Source organism: Diceros bicornis, chromosome 20 (genome assembly GCF_020826845.1).
Source record: "Diceros bicornis minor isolate mBicDic1 chromosome 20, mDicBic1.mat.cur, whole genome shotgun sequence".
Taxonomy (NCBI): Eukaryota; Metazoa; Chordata; class Mammalia; order Perissodactyla; family Rhinocerotidae; genus Diceros; species Diceros bicornis.
This window is the reverse complement of record NC_080759.1, coordinates 5,846,571-5,869,408: the sequence shown is the minus strand read 5'-3', so window position 1 is coordinate 5,869,408 and position 22,838 is coordinate 5,846,571. Positions and strand designations below refer to the sequence as shown.

Genomic DNA, 22,838 nt, shown 5'->3' with positions numbered 1-22,838 from the left:
CACACCAGATAGACTCTCTTTCTGGGGGTCATCACATTCCTAAGGAACTCAAAAGAACAAAGTTATCATCTTATCACAGCTGGAAGGTACATGCACAAGCAGGGGTCATAAAATCCACAGAGCAGTTAGATCTCCTGGAGGGTGCAGATCCAGCTGGGTTAGTGTGTCAGAGGTCATTCAAACTTACAATAGGGCTTGTTTTCTACGACATGGCTTCCCTCATGTCAACCTTGTGTTGAGCTGGTATCAATTTTATGATGGATAATGTCACCAGCATTGGTGGCATCAGGGATTGGGCATTTGGCTTTATAGTCGGACCATTTGGCAATCTCTGTTGATGGGTTACTGGTTGCTGGCTCAGAGACAATGAAGGATCAATTAAGAATTTAGTGCCCACCTGGGGGTAGGGGGATGGGTGAAATAGGTGAAGGGGATTAAGAGGTACAAAATTCCAGTTATAAAACAAATAAGTCACAGGGATGTAATGTACAGCATAGAGAATATAGTCAATAATATTGTAATAGCTTTGCATACTGACAGATGGTAACTAGACTTTCCATGATGATTATTTCGTAATGTAAATAATGTTGAATCACTATGTTGTACACCTGAAACTAATATAATATTGAATGTCAACTGTACTTCAATAAGAAATTAAAAAAAAGAATTTATTGACCACCAGGAAGAACAGCTTTTGATATCCGGACCTGTGATTTTGTGCATTTCTGTTGAAGGAGTTTAAGACGTGCCACCCCAAAATATGCCGCTGTGAAAATTAATAAAAGAAACCTTAACTAAATCGGAGGCCAGAAGGCTTGCTTGTTTGGGGAGGTCTCACACCCTATCACACACAGCCAATTACACCAAACAGGAAGAGATGGACCTTTGTATTCCTGACAGGAAGTAAAGCTGCTTTACTACTGAAGGAAGATTTCTGTCCCCACCTGGCAACAGCCCAGCCAATGAGAAATGCTGCAGCTCAGCCAATGAGAAGCATCACAGCTCAGCCAATGAGAAACGCTGCAGCTCTGAACTGCTACTTCCCCCCAATGGATTTTCATTTAGAACAGCCCCGCCCTACTCCCGTGTTTCTCTATAAAAGCAGCTCCCCTTCTTTCTTTTCGGAGTTTGCCTATGGTTTGCCATAGTGGGAGAGTCCAGCATTGCGTTTCTCTTAGCTGTTCCTGAATAAACTCATTTTGAGAGGAAATAACAGGCAAATTTGCTTTTAAGTTGACACTGCTCTGGCAGGTTGATTTTGAGGTCAAGGCACTTGAAAAACAGCAAGATGCAAAGGAGCACGCTGACCTTCCGTTTTCTTCCTGAAAGTGGGAGATAAAATTCGCATGGGAAAGATGCCCTCCCTGCACCAGGAGGGAGAAATACTCTTAGCACCAAAGATGAGGAGTCGAGGCGGAGAGAAATCTGTACAGACCTCCCTAGAATAACCCTTATCTTACTTCGGTCTCCCCATATATTTTAATTACTTTTCCACAGTTAGCACTCTTTGTTCAACCTAGTAAATAAGCACTTAGGCCTAATCACTAATTTGGGTCTCCATTTTTCTTGTGGGAGCTCTCCTGTACATGTAAATAGAGTTTGTATGCTTTTCTCCTGTCAGCCTGCCTTGTGTGAATCTCATCTGGAGACCCTAGGAAGGTGGAGGAACCTTTCACCTCCCCCTGTTTCTGGTGACGAGGGTGGGCTCGCACTGGCTGAAACACTGCTGGCTGCGGCGTCTGGAGCTGAGAGACCCCGGGACCTGACTACGCCGGCAGAAGGTAAAAACTCCTGCCTTGTCAGGCTCCCAGATCTCTGTCTGCATTGCCCAGTTGAGAGAGGATGGTAAAAATTTCTCCTTTTCATTTTCTTTCTGGGTTCAGATTGGCAAGAGAAAAGCATTTGTAAGGATTAGTTCTTTGGATTGTAGCTCCTGTGAGTCTGGTCTTAGGTACCCATTGTGGATCCTTCCGTCCCAGCGACCGCTCCTGCTTTCCTGTTTGTCTCCTTTTGTGTGCTGAGTGCTTGGCTTGGCTTTCTGTCTGCTGGGGCGCACAGACGCGCAGGTGACCACCTGTCAGGTTAGGAGCCCCGAGAATATGTAGATGGCCAGACGGAAATGTGGGCTGCACCCCATTTATGGCCGGGGGCCTATTGACTACTGTTGGCAGCTCTTGGGGGCATCGTCTGAGTCTTTCCTTCTTTTGGCTTTCTTTGGGCGTGGCTCCGGGTCCTGAGAGGGCTGCGTCTTTTCACTCTCTTTGAGGACACCTCTTGCATCCATGTTAAGTCATAAAAGGCTGAATTGGTTTTGGTTTTGAATCACTCGGAATAGATATACTTTCGGTTAAAAAAAGAAAAGAAAGGAGTTCAATACTGCCAGGAAAATCAACTGTTTGTCCACGCTGAAACCTGACAATAAGATATTTGAAACGATTTTTTTGTTTTAAAAGGAACTCTATGGTCAGAAATTGGCCTAACTGAAGGCTGATAGTCAGAGCCTGGACCTTCAGGAACTATTTTCAAGGCCTTCTCTCCTAAGCTAAAATGGAACTATGTACTCAGAGGGCTATTTGGAAACAAACTGGCAAGTGAAAAATCCTAAAAGTCTTCTTTGCAAATATTAGTAACTTGTTCCATCTGTCAGATGGATCCGACTATTTTTTTTCTTAACTAATGAGTGTTGTATTCTTATACCTGCATTATGGCTAAAATTTAAAAATAAAACCTTTAAGATCTCTGTTGGCACACACTCGCTGTGGAGTAGAGATGCCAGCACAGCACCAGAACCGCGGACTGGTCCCTGCATGGTGGTCCTCAGGTCACAAAGTGACTATATCTGATCATCACATTGCACACCTTCAATATGTGCAGTTTCGTCAATTACACCTCAATAAAGCTGGCGGACCCCCCAACATCTTTCTTTTGTCTTTTGCTGAAGATGGTGTTTAAGGTGGTGGCTTAGGCCATTTTGGGGCATTTTACTCAGTTTTCCTGGGTATCTCACATGTATACAGGAGGTACATGTTCTTAAACTCTGTTTTTCTCGTTAATCTGTCTTGCATTACAGGGGTATCGACACAAATAATCCATAATCAATCTATAAATCAAAATTGAGGTGACTTTATTATGGCCAGATCTGAGGACTGAAGGAAGTAGAGGGAACCCAAGAAGTGGGGTGTACAGGGTGGTTACTTACCGTCTCAGAACAAAGAGCATGTGTCACATATGATAGGAATGTCCCTTTACTGCTGTCACGAGATGCTTAGCAGGCACAGCGGGCTGGCGGTCAGCAGGTCAGTGGTCACAAGGGGAGCCCAGCAGGTCAGTGACTGGTCCTTAGTTCCCAGGAGGACATGCTGATCCTTAAGGAAATGCCAATATGGGGGAAGCCACATCCCTATCCTTAAGGACATCCGTCTTGTCTTTGGGACACAGTAAATGCCTAAAGCAGATGTGCAACGCATGCTCCGCAGGCCACGTCAGGCCCTTTCAGAAAAACAAGGTCAGGCCGAATTAGTTTTCAGCCGAATGGCTTCCTCACACACTCCAATGTATCCGATTGCTTGTCATTTACCCGTCAGGGGGTCTCAGCCACAGAGCCTAGCAGGGTAGACGGAAAATAACTTTTCCTCTCCTCCAACTGTCGTCAGTAACCCTTGTGACTGCTGAGCACTTGGACGTGGTTCATCTGAGCTGAGACGTGCTGTCGCGTCAAGTACACACCAGTGAAGACTTAGTGTGCAAAAAGAACATACACGGTCTCACTGAGATTTCTCATATCAATCACATGTTGAAATGATAATGTACCAGATATATAGCAGGTTAAATAAAATCTATTATTAAACTTCAAAAAAAAATAAAGCTGGGGGTAAAAAAAGGAACAACTGCACCCGCTTTTGTGAGAAAGTCAGTTGTGCCTCTATTTGCATGATCATTTCAATATTCCTGATCTACAAATCTGCCTGATCTTTGGATTCTCCTCTGAACATCTGACCAGTTTCCCTCACTAATCATGAATTAAATACAATCGTTAACACATATTCATTTCACATCAGTGTGAGAATCATATGAGTTTTCCTCCTTGAAAATTATCCTATAACACACCCTGTTGTTCTCAGATGCCTCAGCCTGGCATTCTAGCTCCAGATTTTGCTCCTGGCTGGCCTTTGCACACTCTGTTCCCCTTTCCCGGAACACCACAATTCCCCCCCCCCCCCCCCACTGAACACATTCTTCAAAACTCCCCAGACAAGGTCTCTGCCCCATCCTCTGGTCTTGCCTGGCCCCAGTTCCCATCCTCTGGCTCAGCCCATTTTCACCCAGTGTGTGGTTAGCAAAAGGGGGTGGCAAGGGATGTTTGCTGAATTATTGAATGTAGTTCCTGCCTAACGAACTCCTAGTCACCCTTCAAAACCTCAGCCCCAATGCCCTTCTTCCCTATGCAGAGCCTTCACTCCCACTCTGGGCTCCTCCAGACGTGGTCTCTCCCTCTGGCCCATCGCTGACACCACAGGACTAGAGATGTCTGCCTGGCTCTGCATCTCTGAACAGGGGGCTCTCACGGGTCCCAGCATTTGCGCAGGTCCAGAAGAGAGAAATTTGCTGACTTATCAAATGAATCACAACATCCAGAAGTGTTTATTAAGCTAGTTTCAACGTAGCACCATTCCCAGCGGGGCAAGATTCTTGCTCTTGGGGTGGAACTTGACTCTGGGCTTCACGGAATGTGTAGGTGTCAGCTGGATGCTGAGCAGTGGCTGGTGAGAGTCGAGTACCAGAGAGGTGAGGGGAGGCAGGACCGAGCTCCCCCTCCGTCGGCTCCCCCCGTGAGGCGTCACTTGAAGCAGACCTCCCTGTGGGAGCTGGCCTTGAGCCTGCAGACGGCTGGCTTCTCGCCCTGGAGGAGACGGTGGTGAGCTGGGCCCGGGAGGAGACTGCCCCGCCAGCAGCACCCCAACCCCCGTCCCACTCACCTGGTACAACTGGCAGACGAGGTACAGGAGCTGGCTCTCATCTTTCACGGGTTTCTGCACAAAGCAAGATGGGAGGTCACACAGCCCCACCTGCCAACCCAACACTCGCCCAGCCGGCAGGGGCGGCCAGCAGCCCCTAGTCTGGTCCTGCCGCCCTCCTCCACATGGGCATCCGTCACCCGGTCCCGGCCCGGGGTGGCCATAGGAGAGTTCTTACCCCGTTGACGACGACCCAGGGCACGTACTCGTGGGGCGGCTGCAGGGCGTCTGTGAGCTGCGCGTTGATGTGCAGGAGCTGCGAGCCACGGTCCCCCATCGCGCACTCCATGATGGCGTCTGGGGACACCTTCGGGGCATAGATCTGCAGGCACTGGGTGGGGGGCGGTGAGCGGGGCTGTTGCCCCAGCTTCCTCCCTCTTATCTCCCCAACGGTCCCCCCCATACCCCCACGCCAAGCTTCCGCTTCCTCACCCGTGGCAGGGGACAGTTGGGTCTAGGTCAGCACGACAACGCCCAAAGATAGCAGTGTCTAACTTGATACATGCGGCCCGGGAAGCGGGGCTCAGGCTGCTCTTTCCTCCCGTAAGAGCTCACCTGCAGCCCCTGACCTACACACTGGCTCACTGTCCTCAGAGCTTCTGTACACGCTGTTCCCTCTGCCAGAAAAACCCTTCCTCCTCCTTCCCCAGCATCTCCCGAATGCTTCCTCCTCCTCAGCACTCCTCCAGCACCACTGTGACTGCAGGTCTGGGGGGGCTCAGGGCGGCTCAGGTCTCTTGGGCGGCCCAGATGTTTGATAAATGAGTAAACAATCAGGGCACGAGTCAGTCCTCTGCAAGCTCATTTTCCTACTCCTCCAGGGAAGTAGGCGGGCCTGTCCCCTCATCCCCACACCTCAGAGGAGGCTCAGCATGTGTCCCTGCACATTCCTGTTCATCGAAGACCAGCCCAGAGGCACCTCCTCCAGGAAGCCCTGTCTGATCTACCCACGCCCCCATAAGATCTTTGTTCCCTCAATTCAGAGACGGAGGCTTCCAGAGAGGAGGCCGTCTTCCTGAGGCTACACAGAAAGTGGCAGTTGGGGCCTGGACTTAACGGGGTGTGTCCGGGTGCAGGAAAGGCCAGGGTCCCCCAACCCAGGGCAAATGAGGGGTACCGCTCACCGGCTTCAGATTTGCCTGCATGTCATCCATTTCCTCGATGCAGACAATGGTCAGGAAAGCCGCATCCCTCTCCAGCTGGTCCCACAAGCAGGCCTGGGGGGGTCAGGGGTGGGAAGGATGTGAGGGGGCTTAGCGCACCCCAAGATCACTCTGGGAAACTCCCAGGCGTCCCCTAAGGAAGTGGTGAAGCACCTGTGATGAAATGGAGGTGCGGGCAGCACGCAGCCTTCCCCGGGGTCTCCCGCCTGGGGCCCTGGGCGCTCACCTCCACCTTGTTCAGCTTGCACTCCTCCGGGCCATGCTGGCACGTGAACTCCCACTTGCCGCTGACGTTTCGTTCCTGCAAGGCTGCGGGTGAGCGCTGGCATCCCCGGCGCCCTCCTGGTCATGCCCCTGGCTCCCCCAGGCCCACACACCTGGGCGTTTCCATACGGCACCAGCGTGACGTTGAGGATCTCCAGGACCATCAGCCACGTCGGGAAGAGCTCTCGGATCAGGAAGGCCCGGCAGCCGGGGCACAGCGCCTCGTAGTAGAGACTCACGTTGACAGGCGGCGCGGCGGCCCTCCTAAGGGGCGTCTGCAGGCACAGGCCACCAGCCTGTGCGGGAGGAAGGCGCGTGAAGGAAGTGCAGCCCTGCGTGGGCTCTGCAAAAAGGGAGCCGCAAACAGTAGCTGCTTCATCTTGCACTCTTTCCAGACCTTGCCAAGTGGATCCTGACTCTAAGGCTTTATTGTGTCCCTAAATCTTCTTAAATCTCAGTTTGTCTGCAAAAGGACGTGACAAGATTTGCAAACAGTAGGCACTTAATGTATGCACAGCTCTTGCTTTCCTCCAGCTTAGGTGAAATTCCTCACCTAGGGGCACTGCATGCAGTAAGGACTCAAGGCATGTACATCTCTGGGCGCGGCCCTCAATCCTGCCTTCTCAGAAGTGCATACCACAGGCGACTAATGCATGCTCAGTTGTTGCCACTTCATCCCCAGAGCCTTGGCCCTGAGCTGAGCAAGGCCCTACACCCGCGCTGCCGCCTTAGTTATTCTTGCTCTCACCGGCCGGCGGGAACCCGTCCCGAGCCTACTGCAGAGGCGGCGCCTAATACGTGCTGACTTCCGGCTTCAGCTGAGGAAGGGCGGGCGGCCGAGTCTGCGGGGCCCGAGCAAGTGGCCCAGCCTCCCGGGCATCTGCGCTCCGCACAGACGCACGCGAGCCCCCCGGCCGGAAGCCACCCAGTGAGCAGCGCCTGACCAACGCCGGGGCTGTGGGCAAGCTGATCTGGGCCCCCCGGCCCACAGGAGGAGCCCCCGACTCCCGCCCCCGATGTACACAGAAGGTGCTCAATGCACCCTCGGGCGGGACGGGCTGGGCTAGGGTGGGGGACAGCTGACCGTCTCAACGCGAGATGGGGGAGCGAAAACACTCTGCGAGGCCCCGGCGCCCGGCGGCGGAGAGGGGCTTTCGGCACCGGGCGGGCGGCGTCCGCTGCGGACCCGGTCCCGCTCGCTAAGTCCGGGGGTCGGGGAGCCGGCCCGGCCCCGCCGGCCCTACCTTGCAGGCGGCCGCCCCCTCGGGGAGCGCTTCCCGCGGGGACGCCCGCGCCGCCCCGGGGACTTCCAGCAGCAGCAGCAGCAGCGGTAGGAGCGACAGGAGCGGCGACAAGGCCATCTCGGCGGGGACGAAGGTTCGGCGGCGAGAGCAGCGCTCGGGGAAGGAGCTGCCTTTAACCGGGCGGTGGCCCAGCCCCCAGGCGGGACCCGCCCCCCCCCCCCCGTGCCCACGCCCCTCGGGCCGGGGCTGCGTCTCTAGGTGTTTCCACCTCTGTCTCTGGTCTCCCCCCGCCCCCCCCCCCCCCGCCAGGTGCTGGGCCCCCAATCTCCAGGCCCCACCCCGCCCGCAGACGGCCACGTTTGGCCATGTGCCGCTGGGGCGAGAGCACCCCGAGTAGAGGTGAGGTGGGGGCTTCAGAGACACAGGGCAGAGAGATGGGAGGGTCTCCAGGCGCCCACGGATCCCTCTGGGGGTGGCCAGGGTGACCCAGCCCCCTCCCTAGCCGGGGGACCCTGCCTCCCCACCTTGCGCTCTAATGGGGGATCCCCTGCCTGGGAGCAGGGCAGGGGCTGGGCAGCGCCCCGCCCCGCCCCGCCCCTGCAGCCTGGGATCCCCCCTCACTCCCAACTCCCCTCTTAGGCCCCCAGCCCCGATGCCGCAGACCCACCAGGGCGTCCCACCCGGCTGACTCAGGCTTGGCTGCAGCTGGGCCGGAAAGCAGAAGCCAGCGCAGGGACGGGAGCCTCACTTCTCCAGGCTCCCCCACCCCACCCGCCGCTGCAGGGCCAGGAGAGCTGGCCTTCCTTGTTTCCACTGTGCCAGGCTTTGTGGGGGGCATCCCGGCCCTCAGTGAGCTCTGCAGGGGAGAGGAGCCAGGGGTAGAGCAGTAGTGACCTGAAGCCTGTATGATGTACATCGGGGGATGGCCGCCCGGGGCCCACACCGGGGGGGAGTCAGCGCGGCCTGAGTCGCTTTGCCCAGGACTGTGCCGGGCACCTCGGGTGACGGAGCTTCAGCTCCCCTAGGACGGGGGAATGGGGAGGTTTGGGGAATAAAGCCACCGTGGAGGGCTCAGGGGCAGAGGGAGAGCTGCCCCAGGCTGGGTTGGGCCACAGCTGGGCCTGGGCGCTTGGGAAGGTGTTGACGCGGACAGCAGTGGAGGCCGCCCAGAGGGGAGCCTGGAGGGAGGCCTGGGTGTTGGGGATAACCCAGCACTGACTTTGCAGGGCCTCAGATGCGGGGCGCGACACGGGACAGCAGCCTGCAGGAGGAAACGCCCACACCAGCCTGGAACACAGCCGAGCCCCAGCTCTGCAGCCGTACCCCCAGCTCTGGGGGAGCCCCAGTCTGCATGTGCACATTGACAGCAGCAGGTTGGGGAGCCGGGCTTTCCCTGAGTCCCGTGGCTGGATGATCCCCCCATCTTGCCCCTTTGGACCCTTCACAAAACCCATTTCCTTCGTGAAGCCTCGGTGAGACCACACAACATGGCTCTAGGGAGTCAAGTGTGCTTGCCCTGTGCTGGGCAGGCCAGAAGGAACACCAACAAATGTAATTGCTCCAACTTCTCCAGTGGTTCCGAAGCACCAGCCCCACTGGACGTATTCGTAACCGCAACCCCGCCCATTTGATCAGGGAACCCTCAGACACATCCAGTTGGGGTACTGACCCCACTTGGTAAGAGGAAACTGAGGATCAGAGAAAGGAGGCAGCGTTCCCAAGGAAACACAGCTGGTGGTTGGTGCAGGCACTGGCCAGATGCTGTGTGGGCTATCTTCTGTCCCCAGTCTCAGCCTGGCTGGGGTCCTGGGACCAAGAAGGAGTCCTTTATCCTATGACTGCCCAGGCAGTGGGTGACGACTACAGGAGGCACATCTGGGCTGGAATTATTTATGGGATGCCCCCTGATTGGGCACCCAGTGGGGCCCCGCTCCCAGTGCCTGGGAAGGCTTGGGGACTCTGAGGCCAAGGGAGGGTCAGAAATGGGTCAGATGGCCGCTTCGCTAGGTCATTCACCCTGGGTGGCCCCAGGCATGGAGGGCCCTGACAGGTGCTGTGGGGGGGAGGGGTGAGGACAGAAGGTTCCCAGCCCTGGGGGAGGGCCAAGGGACAGGGACCTTTGTGGGGGGATGGTGAATAGGAATCCAGGTCAAAGATTCCGTGAGGACCCAGCGCAGTGTCCCCTGGGACCTAGTGGTGAGTGTCAGGGCCAGGTGTGGAGAGAGGGCATCAGCGGAGGGGCAGCGGGGGGGGGGCTGGCACTGAGGGCATCAAGGACACGGGAGACCCCTCTGGGTAGCATGGGAGGGGCTCTTGACTATTGACTCCACGTGGCAACAAGGAAACTGCACATCATAAGGGGGATGGCTTTCCTGAGGGCCTGGCTGGTGGCTGAGAGCCGGGACTCAGACCTGGGGAGGCCAGCCTGGAGCAGCGAGGAGCTGGGCCGGGGCCTGGGTCCCCCCAGCAGGCCACTGTATAGGGCACAGCTCAGGGCTGAGCCTCTCTGCTGTGTGACCCGGGGCCGGTCTCTCAACTGCTCTGGACATGAGCAGCTAAGCTGGAGCGGGGTGTCAGCCCTCATAGGCGCCCAGCACGTCGTGACTCGGGAAATAGGACCCCGGTGCACAGCGGCTGCGGAAAAGCCCCACTGCTGACAAGAGAACCACGCCTCGTGTTCAAGGTTTTATGTTGGGATCAGTATCAACGTACCATACAAAACCCGCCACCGCCCAGCCGGGCAGGCAGGCGGGGGCCGCGGGCTGTGTAGAAAACCAGGGCTCTCGTCCCAAAAGAGGAGAGAAAAGGGGGCTTTACAGTCAGGGACAAGTAAAATCAGAACCAACATGATCAGGAGGCCTCGCCTCAGCAGGCAGTGCTGCGCCCAGCACCCCAGGGTGCCGGCAGCCGAGCCCGGAGGGCCTGGGGCCCCATGGGGCTGGCTCACAGGTTTATTTTTAATTATTTTCTTTTGGGGGGGGGACTTCTTGGCAGCAGCCCCATTGTGGGGATAACCCGGGGGCAGGTTTCACTTCAGGGTCTGGAGGGGAAGTTGGGGTCTGTGGGGCGGGTCCCGCCCAGCCCCAAATGTCACAGCCGGGGTTCTGGGAAGCGGCCGAGCGAAGTTCCTTCCTGCCCTGACCCCAGGTCTATGGCTTAAAAATCGGGGTGCCCAGGCTGGGGCCGTGCAGCCCAGGGGCTTCTGTAAACATGGCAGGTGCAGCGAGGTGGGGCTTCAGGGGCTTCCAGGACCCCGGGGTCGGGAGTGGCCAGAACCCCGGGGAGGGCAGTGTCCGTGGGGGAGGGGGTCTGAGGCGGGGGAGGGGGTCTGAGGTGGGGGAGGCAGGAACAGAGACCGAGAGAGACAGGGAGAAAAAAGGAGACAGAAGGACAGAGAGACGGGGACAGAAAGAGTGACGGGGAGAGACAGGGAGACTCGGTGAGAGGGATGGAGAGACAGGCAGCCGCGGAGACAGGCGGAGGGTGCAGACGAGGGCGGAGAGGCCGGCCGGCCGGGCGTCTCCGCTCAGCGGCCGGCGGGCGCGGGCGCGGGCGCGGGGCGCGCGCACGGGGTGGGCGAGCGTGACGGCCAGCGCGTCGTTGTGCTGCAGCAGCGACGTGTGCTGGTAGTGCAGCACCAGCTCCCGCAGAGAGCCGTACAGGTTGTAGGGCTCCGCGAAGCCGAAGCCCGTGGCCGTGCGGTAGATGACGCAGTGCTTGGTGTCGCCGTCCACCCTGCGGGCGCGGGCCAGCGGCCGGTTAGGTGGCCCCGCTGGGAGAGCCCAGCGGCTCCCTCCGTCAGGTACCCGTTGCGCGCTCACGCTCGGGAGTCGCCTTTCTCCATTTCCTGAATTCTGACCCGGTCCAGACCCCACCGCCTCCGGCCTGCACACTGTCCTGGCTTCCTCCCCTGCCCCTGACAACCCCTTGGCCCCGTGGCAGCCGTAGGGGTCTTCTTCCCAAGGCCTAGCACACAGTAGGCGCTCAGTGAGAGCTCTCGGAAGGAACAGCGAACCCCTCAGCCCTCCAGTGCCCCCACCACCCAGGCACTCACACCACAGAGCAGGCGTAGCAGCCCCGCTGGCTGCTCTCTCGGATGAGGAAAGTACCATCCCGCTTGCCACTCAGCATTTCTTCAGCCTGCGTGCGGTTGATCTTGCCCACATACCACGTGCGTTCCTCGTGGTGGGGGAGGTCATCCTCGTCGTCCATGAGTGCATACTGGCTGTGGGGGAGGCAGGAAGGGGCCCTAGTCACTGACTTGCCAGCCTCCGAGGCTCCCCTGCCTGGACAGCGCTCCCTCCCTGGTGAACTCCTACTCATTCTGCAAAACCCACCAAAAATGGCTCCTCCTCTGGGAAGCCCTCCCTGCCCCCTCCAGGTGGTCACTCACTCCTCAGTCTCATTTTTGATCCCCAACCACTCGTTGATTTTCTTCTGCCGGGCACCTTTCTGGGTGAGCCACCTGCAGGGAGAGGAAAGGTGGGCTCGTGCCACCCCACTGATCGGGGATGGGAGGCTGCAGCACAGGCAGGGCCAGCCGGAGCCCGAACCCACCGTCAGCCAGTGCAGCCTGGCTGGAGGCCGGGGCTGACGTAGGAATGCAGGCTCGGGGTGCGACACCCCCAGTTGCCACAAGGGGTCAGGCTCTGCCAGGGAACCCCGTTTATTCTGTTCAGTAACACTGACTGAGCCCGGGAAAGCGCCCTCCACGCAAGGCCTTACCGCGTTTCCCCGAGTAACGGGGGGAACCTCACAGGGCCTCCGGGAGAACAGCGCGAGCTACCGCGTGCCGCGCTCGGCACAGCGCCGGCCACGGGAGGGCCCGGGTGGGTCCGCAGGGTCAGCGCGCGGGGGCTGCAGTCGGCATTCGTGGGGGGACCCGGCCCCGCGGGAGCCCTTCCGAGGAGCCAGGAGGGGCCTGCCCCAAAGGGGCAGGTGCCCTCCTCAAGGGCGGCCGAGGGGCTCAGGGCTGGAGACGGGCCGCGAGCGAGCGCAGAGCCGGACACTCACACGAGGTACTGGTCTCGGATCTTGCGCAGCTGCATGAGGTCTGGCTTGAGGCTGTTCATGCGTTTGTCGATCTCCCGGTTGTCTGCGGCCTGTGCCCGCAGCTCCTGCTCCAGCTTCGTGCGGCTCTCGTGGATCTCAGCGATGCGGGACTTGAGCCGCTCTGAGTTCAGCAGGATCCTGTGGGAGGAGCAGCTCAGAGGCCTCAGATGGCTCTCAAACTCTAGGCCCTTGCACATGCTGTTTCCCTGAGTTCTTTCTGGTAAACTCCTATTCATCCTTCAAAGCCCATTTCAACTGACCCTTCCTCTGCCTGGAACCCAGGCTGCCCCCTCTGTTTCCTTTTTTCCCATTTGTACTGTGCCAGGTCCAGGTAGGGCAGCACAGAGGAGCCAGACTCACCTTTGCATCTCTTTCTCATTGCCCTCACGCCGGAAGCGCTCCAGATACTCCTTGCTGCACTTCTCTTGCGTCTGGCCCTGCTCTTCAAAGATCTTAATGGTCTCATTGAAAGCTTCAATTGCTGTGCGCTTCATCTGCAATTCCTGGAGGAGGGGGTGAATCTTAGCACATCCTGGGATTCCCCACTAGTCTCTCATGAGGGGTGAAGGCAGATCCCAACTCTGATATGGAGACTTTGCTCAACTCAAGCTGTTCCCTCCACCAGCTTGAGGAAGCTCCTGCTGCACCAAATGAACTCCTATTCAGCCCTCAAAGCCCCACTGCCCAAACCCACTCTTCCTTTAGATCCTCCTTTGGGCACCTTACAAACACCTGAATCTGTTAGCACTGCTGAGAATTTACGATAAATCTAGTTGCTACAGTTCATGGGGCTCCTTCTCAGGGCAGATGCACTGAGCACTTTCCATGCATCATCTCACAGACCCTACCAATAGCCTCCTACAAAGTCAGAACTATTAATGGGGAAACTGAAGCTCAGGGGCCTAAGTCATTTCCAAGGTCACAATGTTCCTAACTGACCCCAGACAGGCGTCTTGTCCATTCACAGCCCGGGCTGACCCATCAGTAAAGGGGGGAGACTGAGAAATCCCCTGCCCGAGGCAGGACGTTCCATCTGAATAAGTTGCACCTCAACTTGCAAAAGAAACTTATTAACCCCCGTCCTTGAGTGGTAACACCTCCCCCTTCCCTGTTTCCAGCAGGCTACTCTTTCCCACGCTCCCAGGACCCTCTGCCCCTGCCGATCCTCCGTCGGGTGATCATCACTTTGAGTAACACCCAGGCTGAAAGGGGTAAACAGGTAATTAAGACCCATGGTTCCAGTTTACAGATGGGGAAACTGAGGCACAGAGAGACGCAGAGGCTTCACTGAGCCACCTCCCACAGCCCAGCCTGATGGCTCCTGGGAGGGCGTGGGCGCCCTCTGCGCGGTTGTCTCTACACCCCGCGCGTCTCCCGCTCTGTGTCGAGGGCGGAGCCCGGGTCTCGCGGTACCTGGGAGGTGCGCGTGTACTCCTCGTAGAGCTGGTCGTACTCGCGGCTCTTGTCCTGGTACTGCTGGTGGTAGACCCTGAGCTGGGCGCCCACCGCCTCCACGCTGTCCTCCTTGACAACCTGGTCCTGGGGACACACCGGTGCCGTCAGAGGGCTGCCTGGGAGTCCGAGGCCCGGGCCGGCCAGGCGCTGCCCTCCCCGGCTGCCCCCGGAGCGGACCTGCTGGTATTTGGACACGGGGTAGAGCAGCCGCGTGTCCAGCTTGGCGTTGTACTGGGCCAGCGACTCGTGGCGGTAGTGGGTGATGAGGTCCACCACGGAGCAGAAGGTCAGCGGCTCCGAGAAGCCGTAGTGCCCGTCGCGGTGGAAGACTTTGATCAGCTTGTTGTTCCCGCCCTTCCTAGGGGCGGCGGAGGGGGGGGGGCGGTCAGTGCCCGGATGGCGCACGCGGCCCTCCGACCTCGGGACCCTCCCCGCAGTCAGCCCTGGAGGGACAGCCCCACCTGAGGGTCAGCGTGTACTCCCCCTGGATCTTGCTGGAGGCGTCTCGGACCAAAAAGGTGCCGTCAGGCGTGTCCCGGAGTTTCTCGTTCACCTCCTCCCTGTGGGGACACCCAGGATTGGGGCCACCCACCCTGAGACCGTCCTTCAGGCACTGCCTACCACGCGGCCCCACCCCACAGCCCTACCTGGAGATGTCGCCCCAGTACCACTCAGCGTCCTGCAGGGAGGGCGGGCTCCCCCCATTGGCCAGGCCTGTAGGGGCCGGCTTTGCCTTGGGGGGTTTAGGCGGCAGTGCTGGGGGACAGGAAAACAGACGCGCATTGAGCACCGACTGTATACTGTGACCAGCTCCCACTGCAACCGAGCCTGCTGATACGGGCATTCATGGCCCCCAACAGTAAGAAATAATACAAGGGGGGGTCACCTGGGGGTGCTACCTCCTGCTCCTCCAGATGTTCCTGAAGTAATTTCTCCACCAGCAGCCCTGGGAAGTCCGGGCCAGCCTCAGTCCTAGGGGGCAGGTGAGTGTGTGAGCACTGAGTAGGGCCTGGTATGCCCGCAGTTGTGCACGTGCTGGCACGCCTGGCGGGGCAGGCAAACGTGAAAGCAAGTGCAGGGAAGAAGAGCAGATGTCGCAGGCAGCCGTGGGAGGCCAACTCTTATTTGTGTGTATGCAGTAAGCGCTCAATAAATGCTCATACAACAAACGAAGAGGAGTACAGCATCTAGAGTGGGGGAAGCAGAAGCCAAGGAGCAGACACCACCCACGGGCCTCCCCTCTGGTCTGGGGCCCCTCACCCAGCGTCCCAAGCCCTACTGGGGTCTTCCTGGAGCCCGGGTCCCCGGCCAGTTGTCTTTGCCGCCCTGTCCACAGTCCTCCGCCCGGTCCCCAGCCCGCCCTGGCCCAGCCTGCGGCCCGTCCTCCACCTAAGCCACGCCCCCACCCCTCGGCCGAGGCCCCGCCCCCGCGCGGCCGGCTCACCCGTCGGGCGCGCCCCCTGGCGGCGAGGGCGGCGGCGCGCGCAGCAGCAGCGGCCCGAAGGCGGCGCCCAGGGCGCGCACGGCGGGGCCGGGGTAGGGGGCGCGCCGGGCCAGGCGGCCCAGGTGCTGGAGCAGGAAGCGCAGCGTGAGCGCGCGGTGCAGCGGCAGCGTCGGCGGCTCCAGCGCCGGCCCCACGGGCCCCGCAGCCTCTGCGGACACACGGCCGGGCGGGGTGAGCCGGCACCCCGTCCGCCCGCCCCGCCCCGCCCCAGCCGGGACCCCCGCGCCGCTCACCCCGCAGGGCCCGGTGCGCCTCGGCCGCCGCCTCGGGCGTCACGAGGGGCGCGGGCAGCGCCAGCAGGAAGCCCTTGACGCCGTCTGACAGGGCGGCCGCGTCCCACTGCTCCACGTCGCTCAGGGACCAGTCTGCGGTGCGGGGGACACGCGCGTGAGCCGGCCGGCGCCGCCTGCCCCCCGCCCGGGAAGCTCCCCTCACCTGCGCGCGGGGCGGGCGGCTCCGGCCTGTAGAGGGACTCGCCGTCTAGCCCTGGGGAAGGGAAGGGTGGCGAGACCGGCTCTCAAATGCTGCGCCGACCGCGTGGGGGCCTGGGGTGATGAGATTCTCATCTCTCAGCCTCCCAGAGACGAGAGCAGAGGGCACGGCGCATGCAGTGGTGGGGTCGGGGTCCACATTCCCAGCCCCCTGGGGGTCACTCCTTCCCCCACTTCAACGTGGAGGCCCAGGGCATGCAGGCTCGGCCTCCTCCCGGGCAGAGTGAGCCCCGCAGCCCTGTGCCGGGAGGAGTCGCCCATCACCGGAGGTAAGCAAGCAGAATCCAGAGGCTGCAGCCAGGCCGAGACTCACCTGTCTGCTCAATGGCTTCCACGAGCTTCACCAGGATGGGGGGCGCCGCATCAGGCGGCGAGAACTGCTCGGGCAGGTCGGGGAGTGTGAGGCCTGGCAAGAGGGGACAGCATGTTGGTGGGCCCCTGGGTGGAAACCAGCCCCTCTCTCTGCCTGCTGCATCTCAGCTCCGGAGGCTCCGGGCAGGGCCCGGCTCAGGCAAGTGCCTGGCACGTGGACCAGCACCCTGGGGAAGCCAGAGGTCCTGCTGGTGGGGCTGGGACGGCTGAGCTGGTGGGAAACAACTTTCTGGGTTAAGATACCAGTTCACAAAGCTTCAGAGACCAGATACAGTAATGTCCCTCCAAATAATATGTCCACATTCTAATCCCTGGTACCTGTGAGAGTAACCTTATTTAGAAATGGGGTCCTTGCAGCTATAAATTAGGTAAGGATTTTGAGATGAGATCATGGATTCAGGGCCGCCAGTCCGCCAACTGGTGTCTCGATAAGAGAAGGCCATGCGAAAACAGAGGCAGGGACTGGGGTGACGCGGCCACAAGCCAAGGAACACCTGGGGCCCCAGACACTGGAAGAAGCCAGGCAGGCTCCTCCCTCGAGCCTCGGGAGCACGAGAGCAGCAGCTCCTGTCTTGTGAAGCGCCGGTTTGTGGGGGTTCTCACAGCAGCCCCGGGACACCACACGGCAGGTTTCCGGCTCCGCCACTGCTCGCATGCAACCTCGGGCACAGGACTCGCCCTCTTGATGCCTCAGTTTCCTTATCTGAGAAAATGGCTGATGGTGTCATTTCTCCCCTCTTAGTGGGAACAACCAAGTGGTTCAAAGAACAAATAGAAAATATCCCTGTCTGGGTCAGAACACCTTATTCCAAGGTCCTTTCTCCATTTTCTAAGTCATTTTGCTTTTAAAAAATTATTTTCCCAGGCCGGCCCAGTGGCTTAGCGGTTAAGTGCGCGCACTCCGCTACTGGCAGCCCGGGTTCGGATCACAGGCGCGCACCGACGCACCGCTTCTCCGGCCATGCTGAGGCCGCGTCCCACATACAGCAACTAGAAGGATGTGCAACTATGACATACAACTATCTACTGGGGCTTTGGGGGAAAAAAAGGAGGAGGATTGGCAATAGATGTTAGCTCAGAGCTGGTCTTCCTCAGCAAAAAAAAAAAGAGGATTAGCATGGATGTAAGCTCAGGGCTGATCTTCCTCACACACACAAAAAATTATTTTCCGCGTTTTTAAAAAGCAGAAACTGCTCCCGGCGGGCGCCAGGACCTCCGGGGGCCCAGCCCCTGGCCCTTTGTCTCCCTCCACAGGCCCTTTGTGTTCAGGCTCTGCCGGTGTGGCCACCATCTGATGCGCTCTGGCCCTCGGCAGGGACGCCCTGGCACATGGCAGGGGCAAGCCGGGGCCTGCGGGGCCTCCCTGAGTGATGGGCCAGGTGGCACGGTAAGCTGGAAAAAGGCCCAGCTGCGTCGAAAACGCCAAAAAAAGAAGTCAAAGAACAAGGGGAGAGGAGGTGGGTGAAGGCCTGGCGGGGTGGGGGGGGCGGTGGCCGTGGTTCTGGAACTCAACTCTGAGATTGCCTGTGACCAGTTTGCAAAACAGGGAGGGCGGTCGCATCAGAACAGGCGGCCCCCGTTTTACAGACGAGGAACTAAAGCTCAGAGAGGGGGCGACCGCCCCCAGGGTGCACAGCCACGAGGAGGCCCGGGCCACACTGCGTCTGCACCAGCTCCCTGCGAGGGGCTGAATGGAGGCGTCGCGGGCAGCCCAGCGTGTCCGGTGGTCTCAGCGTCCCAGAGGGGCCGGGCCTGAAGGCGCAAGACCTGTCCTCCCCGTTTCCAGATGAGGAAACTGAGGCCTGGAGACGGCCGGCCCCAACCGACGGCACAGAGCTCTGGAAGATTTGGAGAGCAGGGCCGGGCGGCTGCCCTGAGTGGGGACGTGTGGTGGCTGGACCCAGGCCAGGCAGAGGAGGGAGGCGGCTGTTACCAGGGGGAGAGGCAGATTCTGGCTGGGAGCCCGGATGGGGCCTCCTCCAGGCCGAGGCAGGACGCAGGCCGGGCCCTGGAGACGCCAGATGCTGCAAGGAAGGCCCAAGCCAGTGCCACGCCGCCTCAGCACCCCCGTCCACCCCAGGCCGTGGGACTCGGGCCTGACCCTTGGGCATCAGTGTCCCTCTAGCACAAAACCAGGCAGGCCATCGGTCGTGGCCACGGTGCCTCCAGGTCCTTGGCCTTAATGGGTGAGTGACCCACGTGAGTGGCACTGTGCACTGTGGCCTCCCGTCTGTACATGGGGCCTCACGGGCTGCTGGGGGGCTGGAGCAGACCACACAGGGTGCTCAGCACTCAGCAGCCCCTCCCCACACCCTGCGCCTCGGTTTCCCTGCCCAGCGGCTTCAGCACGTGCTTGGTGTCCTCCGTTCTCCACTCCCTGCACACCCCGGCAGTGGGGCTGGCCGAGCATCTGTGGGGCGGGATGTGGGGTCCTCACCCCCCACTGTGCTGCGTGGCCTCGACTGAGCATCCCACCCTCTTTCGGCCTTGTGGCTCCCTTCAGTTTGGAAACCGGGTAAAATCGGGGCAACAAAGGGGGTTCCTCAAGGGACCCTGTCGGCAAACCACAGGATGAAGCTAAATTGAGCCTCTGAATCCTACCAGGGAGGAGTATTGTCTTCAAAGCGACTCGCATGAAGTCTCTGAGGCTCCGTCCCTGTTGGCAGCCCCTTCTTGCTCGCTCTGCCTGCTGGCTGTTCCTGGACCCTGCCATGACATTCCCACCTCCTGGCCTTTGCCCTTGCTGTGCCCGCTGCCTGGAGCCCTTCACTTCCAGCTCTCCCCACGAGAGGCTTCTTCCTCACAGCATTTGTTGTCACCTAGTCACATTCTTGTCACTTCTTGACCCAGAAACCCCATGAGGGCAGGGCCAGGCTTTGTGTCCACTGCTGTGTTCCCAGTGTCCCTGTGACCTGTGCCCAGCCCTTGACAGCAGTGCAGTCAACACTTGTCGACCGACCAAATGTCGTTATTCCTCTTCCCCTGGAAGAGGCACCACTGCCTCACTGGAAAGAAGAGGAAATTGAGGGTCCGAGGGGACCCCTCCACCCGCACCCCCACCAGGGCCCCTACCTCCTGCTCACCTGGCTCAGGGGGCCAATCTCGGGGCCTGGCGGGCAGTGGCCGGGGGCCTCGGGGGCGAGGGCCAGGTCGGGCCAGGGCCACGGGTCCCAGGAACTCGACGTAGGTGCCGGGGAAGTCACCACGCTGCCGCGTGCGCTCGTTGAGGCCAGGCATCCAGCCCACACTCTGCGGGCAGCGCTCGCTGCCCTCAGCCACGCCCAGTGCCTGCAAGGCTGCCCGGCTCACCACCAGGACGTCGCCCGGCAGCAGCTCTAGGTCCTCCGGCCGCTCCCGGCGGAACCGGTAGAGTGCACGGTATTGGAAGCCTTCAGCGCCAGCCATGGCTGGGCAGGGTGTGGTGGGGATGGTCAGGCGGCTGCTCAGGGCCCCAGTGGCCCCATCAGCAGGGCAGGGGCCGGGAGGGTCCACTGGGCTGGCTTGGGGTGCTCAGACCTCTATTTCCACCAAGAAGTTAACAGGTGACCATGGGGGACACTCACGCCTTGCTTCCCACCATTATTCCACGACCCTGACAAGGGTCACTCGTTGCTCCGCCCACCATTCGTCAACTGGTGGGAGGGGGTCGGCAGCGCGGTCTCAGGTCACTCAGCTGCTGCGTCCCCCCTCAGTCTGTAGGGCCGGGCCAGGCTGCTCACTCCCTCCCATGAGGGGCCATCGGCTCCCGAGGCTGGCGGCTCTTCCGGCTGCGCCAGACGAGGGGGCCGAGGACACAGGCTGTCACCATGCTCTGCCGGGACGCCGACCTAGGGGAGACCAAAGGGCAGCCTCAGCAAGGTTGGGCTCCTCCCACCCCCAACTCAGAGATGGGCCCAACCCCGGGCGGGCATCCCCTGACTCACCGGGTAACCTCGGCCAGTCCCTGCCCCTCTCTGGCCTCCCCCCAACTGCCAAGGGGTTCGAAAAGAGCCCTCGCTCAGGGTGTGGGGGCAGAGCTGCTCACTGCCCGCGTCAGCCATGGGGAGACTGAGGCTCCGAGCAGGGAGGTCTTTGTTGGACCACTCAGTGGGCTAGGAAGCCAGGCCTCAAAAACCCAGATCCTAACCTCAGGGCCCAGGACGGATGAGAGGAGGCAGCGGCCACATGGCCAGAGAGTCATACCCAGAGCGGGCAGGCGCGACAGGGACACTCAGGGTGCTGTGGGAGCGCCGATGAGGGCGCGCCAGCAGAGCACAGGAGGAGGCAGCAGGGGCACAAAGGAGGTCCAGCAGTGGTTCCTGCACAGCCAAACGCCCAGAGGCCCGTCCAAGCAAACGGCTCTCTGGTCTCTGCAGGGGAGGAGTGGACAGGGGGTCACGGCCGGCTCAGCGCAGGGCCCACAGTAGGTGTTCAAAACATGAGGGGGTCGGTGGGAGGCCGAGGAGGCCTTAGCTCCAGGGTAGACACGGAGCCAGGAGAGGGTGGATGGGAGGAGGGCACTTCGGCTGCCAAGGGGGCGGCCGCTGGATGCGGGGCAACGATCACTCTCAGGGAGCCCCCAGCTGGGGAGACGGAGCCCGCACGGACGCGTTCCCAGCCTGGGCCCTGCAGGCTCAGCTCTCCTGAGAGGTCGGGGGTGGGGGAGGTGCTTTCCCAGAGGGCGGGTCCTCACAGGGGACAGGAGGGGGCACTGGCCAGAGGTAACCGCACACGCAAAGGCTTGACAGCGGAAGGCTGCTTGCAAGAGCTCAGGGTGGCTTTAAAAAAGCCGGCCTCGAGTGCCAGGGAGAGGGTCGGGGCTATCCCCCGACCGCAGGGAGCCCCGAGTAGGGAGCAAAGGCTCCACATTCCGGGGCGCCCCAACTTACCCGCTCCCTGGCCCCCGTACCCCATTCTACAGGTGGGGAAACGGAGGCCCAGAGAGGGGACGTCCAGGAAAACGCCCGGATCCGCTTGCCTGCCCGCCTCCGCGCCCCGGCATCTGCACACGTTTGCACATGCCCTGGTGTGCGCGCCGGGGCACCAGCGCTCGCCGAATCCAAGAGGCGGGCGGAGGGGCCAGGCCTGGCTGGGGGCTCGGCGCGGGGACGCAGGGCCTGCGCGCTCACGCGTGCTGGGACTCGCACGCAGGCCTGCGTGGACCCGGCAGCCCGGCCCGGGGCCCGGAAGTGGAGTCGACCCCCGACCCTCCTGCACCCCACTCTCCTCCACACAATGCCTGGGCGCCCCTCAGTGCTTGACACCCCGCTCCCGGCAGGGCCTCCCTCCACTCGGGGCCGCGGCTCCAGCCCCCCATCTCTGCCCGGGGCCCCCGATCCGCGCCCACCGTCCGGGGCAGGCTGCACCGCTGCAGGTCGAGCCAGAGGCCTCCCGCTCCCGCGGCCCCAGTCCCCGCGGGCCCCCTACCGCCCCGCGCTCGCGTTCTGGCTTCCACCCGGGCCCCACTCTGCCCGGGCGCCCCCCGCTGGAGCACACCCCAGCCCCGCCGGCCACCCTGGCCGGCCTGGACTCACCTGGTCGCGGCCGCTACCGCCGCCGCGGCCGCCGTCACGCCGAGCGGAGCACGACCCGTGGCTCCACCGCGGCCGCCGTCGCCGCAGCCGCGGGATCCCCGCCTCCGCCGCCGCCGCCGCCGCGGTTCCGAACGGCCGGGCCCGCCCCCGGCGGAAAAGGTCGAGCGTATTCGGGCCGCGCGGGGAAGCGAGGCAGAGGCGGAGCCTGGGGGACGCCCGACTGATTCCGGAAAGAGCCGAACGTACTCCCGCGGGACTGGAGGGTAGAGGGTGCCCCGAGATAGCCGATGATTTCCGGAAATAGCCGAGCGCAATCGGGTCAGACGAGCGATCCGAGGCTGGGCTCGGCTGGTCTAGGAGACACCGGAGTGATTTCTGAAATGGCCGAGCGTGCTCCGGCAGGACTGGCAGAACAGAGGCTGAGCCCCGAGACCGCGAAGGGCTTCTGGAAAGAACCGAGTGTGCTCGATCTCAAATGAGGCCCTGGGAATTTAGACCCAGAGGTAACCACCAGCTTCGGGAAATTGCCGAAGCATGGACAGGTCCAGAGGGTGGGTGAGGCGACCCCGAGCTTAGGGAACAGGAGGCGGCGGAGTGGGGAAAGGGCTCGCCACAGAAAGCTGAGCTTTTCAGGGAACAGCCGAATAAGCTGAAGTCCGAGAACGAGCTTGGGGTTGACAGCGTTTCCATGGCAGCCCAGAGCGTCCGGAAACAGCTGAACGAACACGAGAAAACACCCCAAACGGGAGCCCAGATGCAGGCGAT

General features: G+C 60.7%; 2 protein-coding genes across 3 annotated transcripts; both read right to left on the bottom strand.

Moving 5' to 3' along the window:
• Nucleotides 1-4,618: 4,618 nt before the first annotated feature.
• Nucleotides 4,619-7,839, bottom strand: IFI30 (IFI30 lysosomal thiol reductase). Of its 2 annotated transcripts, none has more exons than XM_058563755.1 (7): nt 7,687-7,839; nt 6,556-6,738; nt 6,405-6,479; nt 6,140-6,232; nt 5,194-5,337; nt 4,977-5,030; nt 4,619-4,900 (listed from the first exon to the last, which is right to left on the bottom strand). In XM_058563755.1, exons 1-7 carry the CDS (start codon nt 7,801-7,803, stop codon nt 4,838-4,840), a joined length of 729 nt encoding a protein of 242 aa, XP_058419738.1. In that variant the 5' UTR covers nt 7,804-7,839; the 3' UTR covers nt 4,619-4,837. The 2 variants fall into 2 exon arrangements, with proteins under 2 accessions (XP_058419738.1, XP_058419737.1); XM_058563754.1 differs by having other exon boundaries at nt 5,194-5,346; nt 7,687-7,837.
• A 2,519-nt stretch (nt 7,840-10,358) lies between these two features.
• PIK3R2 (phosphoinositide-3-kinase regulatory subunit 2) lies at nt 10,359-22,152 on the bottom strand. The gene is made up of 17 exons (XM_058563753.1): nt 22,074-22,152; nt 20,743-20,909; nt 19,644-20,387; nt 16,502-16,594; nt 16,133-16,183; nt 15,931-16,062; nt 15,638-15,845; nt 15,080-15,165; nt 14,841-14,949; nt 14,655-14,753; nt 14,371-14,551; nt 14,152-14,277; nt 13,099-13,241; nt 12,700-12,876; nt 12,080-12,151; nt 11,741-11,911; nt 10,359-11,421 (listed from the first exon to the last, which is right to left on the bottom strand). The coding sequence occupies exons 3-17, from the start codon at nt 19,963-19,965 to the stop codon at nt 10,836-10,838; spliced, it is 2,556 nt and encodes an 851-aa protein (XP_058419736.1). The 5' UTR covers nt 19,966-20,387; nt 20,743-20,909; nt 22,074-22,152; the 3' UTR covers nt 10,359-10,835.
• Nucleotides 22,153-22,838: the final 686 nt, after the last annotated feature.

Coding starts and splice junctions, on each gene's coding strand:
- IFI30 (XM_058563754.1), bottom strand. CDS start 7,803: ATGGCCTTGTCGCCGCTCCTGTCGCTCCTACCGCTGCTGCTGCTGCTG. Junction 6,233..6,404: donor GCAAGCTGAACAAGGTGGAG/GTGAGCGCCCAG, acceptor TGACCCCCCCAG/GCCTGCTTGTGGGACCAGCT. Junction 5,347..6,139: donor TGCAGGCAAATCTGAAGCCG/GTGAGCGGTACC, acceptor CCCCCCACCCAG/TGCCTGCAGATCTATGCCCC.
- PIK3R2 (XM_058563753.1), bottom strand. CDS start 19,965: ATGGCTGGCGCTGAAGGCTTCCAATACCGTGCACTCTACCGGTTCCGC. Junction 16,063..16,132: donor GCCGCCCGCCCCGCGCGCAG/GTGAGGGGAGCT, acceptor CCCGCACCGCAG/ACTGGTCCCTGAGCGACGTG. Junction 14,950..15,079: donor GCAGGAGGTAGCACCCCCAG/GTGACCCCCCCT, acceptor CCTGTCCCCCAG/CACTGCCGCCTAAACCCCCC.